The following is a 2,742-nucleotide window of genomic DNA, read 5'->3' on the forward strand; positions in this document are numbered from 1 at the left end:
TGTGGTCCCTGCCGAGGCCTCGGCACCTGCCCGGCCGGCAGCTCCCGCTCCTGAGCCTTGTCCCCGGAGGATTCTGTGTAACTTCTGAGCTTTCAGTTGTCGGTTGCTTTCCTCAAAACGCCTTCCTCCCGGGAAGCCCTGAGATGACGTGACCATCACCTCCTTGTTTTTCCAAAGCAACGTTGGCCCCGAAAACCCGAGTCGCATCTACATCGCCATAGAGCCGGCCCAGCTCCTGAAAGGGGACGTCATGGTGAGTGCTGGCCCCCTGCGCCCCTGGCCACCGCTCGGGGGGAAAGTCACCCTGAAACAGGGACAGGGAACCTTGGCCCCAGAAACCTGTGTGAAGGGGGGAGCAGCCGTTACCTCAAGGCCGTTGATTAATCTGAGGGAAGCCGCTTTACCGAGAGGGACAGAGTATATCCCAGCTGCTCAGTGCGTGTCAGCCACTGCCCTCCCCGTGGCCACATCCACGACCACTCGGTGCGTGTCAGCCACGCCCTTCCCACGGCCACATCCACGACCACTCGGTGCATGTCAGCCATTGCCCTCCCCACAACCACGTTCACGGTCACTCAGTGCATGTCAGCCACTGCCCTCCCCACGGCCACATTCACGGCCACTCGGTATGTGTCAGTCCTCACTTAGCAGGAAGGACAGACAGCCCAGGCGACCCCGGGCCCCTCACGCTGCCGTCCACGCCCCACCGTGAGCCTGTGTTGTCCCCGCGGCCACATTCACGGCCACTCGGTGCGTGTCAGCCACTGCCCTCCCCGCGGCCACGTTCCCGACCGTGAGGTGCAGCCTTTGTTGGTCAGAGGCCTTCAGGGGAGGATATAAGTCGTGGACCTGCCTTTAGCAGCCGAGTGTGAGATTCAGCGGGGTCATCGCGGGGCGGGCTAGTGCTCAGACGCTGATTCCTCGAGCAGGTTCTGATTCCTGGGCTGGTTCTCAGGTGGACCAGCTGGCCCATCGTGGCCTTTCATGCATCCTGACCATAGAAAACATCCTACGTGTGAAGTGATTCTGGGAGGCGGGTGCAGAGATTAGCTTGTGTGGAGCTTGTGTGGCCCAGGACAGTGACACGGTCCAAGGGATAGCTTTTTGTTTTATTACAAATGATTCATTAATCGTTTGAGGATTCTCATGAATTTCCCCTAAAAATATGGGTTTTAAGACTGTTTCTTAGTGGCTGTGAACTCCATCGTGTCCCACCTGAATTCTCACAGTATCAAGCCAGTGGGGTCAGGAGGACACAGACCCCTGGGCACACCGATACCCTAGGCACCCTGGGCACCCACACCCTGGGCACCCCCACACCCTGGGCACACCCACACCCTGGGCACACCTACACCCTGGGCACCCACACCCTGGGAACCCCCACACCCTGGACACACCCACACCCTGGGCACCCACACCCTGAGCACCCACACCCTGGGCACACCACACCACAGGCACCCACACCCTGGGCACACCCACACCCTGGGCACCCCCACACCCTGGGCACCCACACACCCTGGGCACACCCACACCCTGGGCACCCACACCCTGGGCACCCACACCCTGGGCACACCCACACCATGGGCACACCCACACCCTGGGCACCCACACCCTGGGCACCCACACCCTGCACACACTTTCTAGGGGAGCAGCCCTCTGGCTGGGGCCTCAGGTCTGTCCAGCCTCCCCGGCCACTGAAAGGGAGGGGTCATGGGGGAGGGGCCTGTGGGGGAGGGGCCTGGGAAAGAGTCCCCTCAGGTCCTGAGGGGATGAGAAGGGGTGGGGCAGCAGCAAGGCATCGAGCTGAGCGCTTGGCCACCCCAACGCCCCAGCGAAAGCTCTGGCGTCCACTCCCCAGCGGGAGCACTGAGGGTCCCATCCTGAACCCACGTTCTCAGCCGCCGAGGAGCCGGGACGGGAGGCGAGGTTTCTCGTGGCTGGGCTTACTTTTTTGTTTGTTTTTTAAGTATATTTTTATTGATTTCAGACAGGGAGGGAGAGAGAGAAACATCAATGATGAGAGACAATCATGGGCGGGTGCTTCCTGCGCACCCCGCTGAGTCCTCCTCGCCTCTCCTGTGAGGCCGTCACGTGGGTCAGGCCCTGGTGACCTCCCCACCACCACCTCCTAGCCCAGTGATGGCGAACCTTTTGAGCTCGGCGTGTCAGCATTTTGAAAAACCCTAACTTAACTCTGGTGCCGTGTCACATATAGAAATTTTTTGATATTTGCAACCATAGTAAAACAAAGACATATATTTTTGATATTTATTTTATATATTTAAATGCCATTTAACAAAAATCAACCAAACAGTGAGTTCGCGTGTCATAGGTTCGCCATCACTGTCCTAGAGGCACAGCTCTGAGCACAGCCTCAGCCGCGGGGCAGCGCTCCAGCGTCCGAATCCGGGGGCGCAGGTCCGCCTGTCTCCCTGTGTTCACCCAGCAAACCCTCCTGGAAGGTTCCTAGTGAGGCCGGTTCCCTGGGTCCCCCGGCACCGCCCGTGAACGGCCCGGCAGACCCACTCCCCGAGCTCAGATTCCAGGGGCTGGGAGGTGCAGGGGTCTGCGGGCCAGGGGCCTGGTGTGACTGCCCAGGCGCAGGGACGAGCTGCAGGTTCCTAGGTGGGAGCGGGGCTCCTGGGCACAGCCCAGGACCAGGGGCCCCTGAGGTCCCGCCCCTGCCTGAAATGACCTGAGGGATCCGCGCAGGAAGAAAAGATGCTGGGACATTCCCGGGAG

At 60.5% G+C, this 2,742-nt stretch overlaps 1 protein-coding gene across 1 annotated transcript in view; it reads left to right on the top strand.

Moving 5' to 3' along the window:
* TNS3 (tensin 3) overlaps positions 1–2,742 on the top strand; it is an 84,539-nt gene that overhangs the window by 37,201 nt on the left and 44,596 nt on the right. Inside the window, exon 7 of the mRNA XM_014530527.1 lies at positions 178–253. Within this exon, the coding sequence (XP_014386013.1) occupies positions 178–253 (76 nt within the window). The remainder of the gene's footprint in view (positions 1–177; positions 254–2,742) is intronic.

Source organism: Myotis brandtii, unplaced genomic scaffold (assembly GCF_000412655.1).
Source record: "Myotis brandtii unplaced genomic scaffold, ASM41265v1 scaffold743, whole genome shotgun sequence".
Lineage (NCBI taxonomy): Eukaryota > Metazoa > Chordata > Mammalia > Chiroptera > Vespertilionidae > Myotis > Myotis brandtii.